Source organism: Oreochromis niloticus, linkage group LG14 (assembly GCF_001858045.2).
Source record: "Oreochromis niloticus isolate F11D_XX linkage group LG14, O_niloticus_UMD_NMBU, whole genome shotgun sequence".
NCBI classification, from domain to species: domain Eukaryota; kingdom Metazoa; phylum Chordata; class Actinopteri; order Cichliformes; family Cichlidae; genus Oreochromis; species Oreochromis niloticus.
Genome location: NC_031979.2, coordinates 24,278,465 through 24,281,626, shown reverse-complemented (window position 1 = coordinate 24,281,626; position 3,162 = coordinate 24,278,465). Strand labels below are relative to the sequence as shown.

Here is a 3,162-nt window from a genome sequence, read left to right as displayed (position 1 = left end):
AGACAACAAGAAAAACTTTCTGTGACCTATACACCACTAGCAACACACGCCCTGTTTTTCAAAACTTTGAAACTAGGAGGTCCAGACAGTCTATATCTGGTAAGAACTGGAAGTAATACAGAGCGAGGGACCATTAACCCCAAAAGACACCACGCTGGGACTTGATGTGGATTCACTGACAGAACGCAAGAGAACTTGTCAGGTGAGATACAGAACCTTACAGTCTATCTATTTTTAATAAAGGTGTTTAATTTGATGTTTAGCAAATTTTGAAATAATTCTGTAGCGGTCTTTGCTAAAATATACAAAACAGGTGCTAAAAATTGTGCTGTTAAGATAGGTGTATTGCACAGTGTTTGTTTTCATGAACATCGTGCAAAATGGCATCAGCAAAACAATGCTGGGTTTTTTCTGATGTTTTTAGCCACTTCCTCCATACAGCATTTGGCTAAAAAGAGTCACTTTTTCATGATGAAGGTTCTTGAGCAACTTAAAGAAAAACAACTATCTCTCTCATTTTTTTCAGGCAACATGGAGAGAAATACAGCTTTCCCCCTGTTAGCTGGCAATCACAGCCACACCAACAGCACTTGCTCCCGGGACAATGTTTTGAAGAACGTGGTTTTTCCCATTCTCTACTCCTTTCTTTTCCTAGTGGGGATGTCACTCAATGGTCTGGCAGTGTGGATATTTCTTCGCATCCCCTCGCAGTCTCACTTCATCATATACCTGAAGAATATTGTGGTTGCAGATGTCATCATGACCTTCGCATTCCCTTTCAAGGTTTGCCACGCTTGCATTAGGAAATCTAAATGGGTTAAGGCTTCATTGATGGTTAATTATAAAATTATTGGTATTTTATAGGTTAATTGTAAGTATTTTTTTTTTTAAGAAATGATTATGAGCCTGAGTTGTAAATATAATTAAGCAAACAAATTTGCAGTTGGTAAGTCAGAATCATGAGTTCTGACCTTCAAAGCCATCAAGCAAGAAGTGATTAGTTTTAAATTGTAAGCCCCTGATGAATAAACACCTATTAACTCTAAATATCTGATTTTTAATAATAGAGTTTCCTGTAAGAGAAAATTAAAAGACAGACAATTTATGAACCATACATTTCAGGGTAATCCAATGAAAATAGGTTCCATCGAACTTAGAGATAGGATTTGTGGTTTGAATGTGGAATAGGTGTTTGACAGCACAAATGTTTGTGTTTCTGCAGGTGTTGTCAGACTCCAACATGGCATCCATTGGCCTACGGATATTTGTGTGTCGAGTTTCCTCCGTGCTTTTTTACCTCAGCATGTATATCAGCATCCTCTTCTTTGGCCTCATCAGCATTGATCGCTGCAGAAAGACCCTTAACCCATTTAAGGGCACTAATGCGACCCGGCTGAAACATCGAAAACTCCTTTCGGGAGCCATCTGGACTTTCCTCGTCATTCTCTGTCTTCCCAATGTAATCCTAACAAGTAAAACCCCGACTTCTCAATATTTCCAGTGCAGCAAACTGAAGACAGAGGCGGGGCTACGTTGGCATGAGATAGTGAATCATGTCTGTCAAGTGATTTTCTGGGGCAACCTGTTGACTGTGATAGTTTGCTACACTCTAATCACCAAAGAGCTGTACCGTTCCTACTCCCGCACAAAGTCTCACAGCACCGGAGGCTCGATATCTCAAGCTGCAAGTCGGGGAACAGTTAAAAAGCCTCACAAGGCCAAAAGAAAAATTAATGCAAATGTGTTCCTGGTTCTGGCAGTGTTCTTTGTGTGCTTTGTGCCATTTCACTTTGCCCGAGTGCCATACACAATAAGCCAGACCCGAGCCGAAAGCTTTGACTGCAAACTCAAGCTCTTCTTCTTTCAGCTGAAGGAAAGTACCCTTTTCCTCTCATCCATGAATTCTGTCCTGGATCCTCTCATCTACTTCTTTCTCTGTAAGTCCTTCAGGACCACTCTGTTTAATACCCTGCACATACTCCCTGGTACTTGTAGCTGGCTAACAGGGAGCGGATCAGATACTGACACGTGCAGCTCCCCTCAGGGAAACTCCACTGCTACTACATAAAATCACTGGACCTGAGAAAGACATGAAGGCATTTATGATGACTTACAGTAAAAAAGTCAACTAAATCCAAATTCAACTATATGACACACTGCAAGGGACAGATATAGTGATCTAAAGCTTGTCATTGGCTGTTGAAGAGTAAGCCACGGCCCATATTTGTCTTTATTACCAAGTTACAATATTACAACAATACTAACAGCATTGTAAATTACACTAAACCATATATGTGATTTTACACTGTCTTTGAAAACAGTGTGAATCAGCATTACCACAATGAGAAGCTGAAATGAATCAACACATGTACGCAGTGTTGCAGATGTTTGCTTTTCCAGTCTTCCTCTATATCACTTTTTCTTACTTCTTCTTTCTACTTCAGTTGAAGTTGAAAATAACCTTTTGTTTTTTTTATACTCTCACACTGCCAACAAAAGAAGAATTGAGAAGCGGTCATAATAATAACTTTAAGACTTCCACAGAATATCTTACTGTGAAACTATAATAAAAATCTGTATAATGAACCCTAAGTTTTATATGCAATCACCTGTCAGTACACTGTGATGTCTTTATGCTGCACGAGGGTGCATGCTGCTTGCATTAGCGCTGAGTGAGATTTAAGGATAAGCAAACCATAGAGCAAGTTATGCAGTCTTGTTTTTATTTTTATTGTTGCTATTCTAAAGCATCAAATGAATTACAACGAAATTAAAGTTGGAATGGACATATCAGAGATCTCCAAAAACAGGTGCTACTTTCTGTCATAACTGCATAGCAAAAAATAGTTGTTTAAAAGGTTTGCAGAAACACATTATGAAACAACAATAAAGGAAGTCAAGTTTCAATTACAGCTTTTCTGTGGCTTTTTCTCACACAGGCTATTATTAAACCCTGCATGGCTCTTTTGGAATTATTGTATGACTGTCTACTTCTATAAAAATCTATTTAATTATTCACATTTCAAAACAATACCCATCTAAAATTAAATAAGTCCAAAAAAAGCTAATAAGTATTAGTAATAAATGCTTGTAATAACACAACCTCGATTTCCAGTTTCATAAATCATTTCCCTGTAGCCTGAAAAACACAAGGTCTACCAA

The 3,162-nt window shown here is 38.3% G+C and overlaps 1 protein-coding gene across 1 annotated transcript; it reads left to right on the top strand.

Moving 5' to 3' along the window:
- The first annotated feature begins 40 nt into the window (after nt 1–40).
- p2ry12 (purinergic receptor P2Y12) lies at nt 41–2,907 on the top strand. Its single transcript, XM_003454794.5, has 3 exons — nt 41–202; nt 527–783; nt 1,223–2,907. The coding sequence occupies exons 2-3, from the start codon at nt 532–534 to the stop codon at nt 2,066–2,068; spliced, it is 1,098 nt and encodes a 365-aa protein (XP_003454842.1). The 5' UTR covers nt 41–202; nt 527–531; the 3' UTR covers nt 2,069–2,907.
- Nucleotides 2,908–3,162: the final 255 nt, after the last annotated feature.

Bases quoted from the DNA above. Each gene is read 5' to 3' on its own strand.
- p2ry12 (XM_003454794.5), top strand. From the start codon at position 532: ATGGAGAGAAATACAGCTTTCCCCCTGTTAGCTGGCAATCACAGCCAC. The intron at 784-1,222 runs GTTTGCCACGCT...GTGTTTCTGCAG, and splicing joins CCTTCGCATTCCCTTTCAAG to GTGTTGTCAGACTCCAACAT.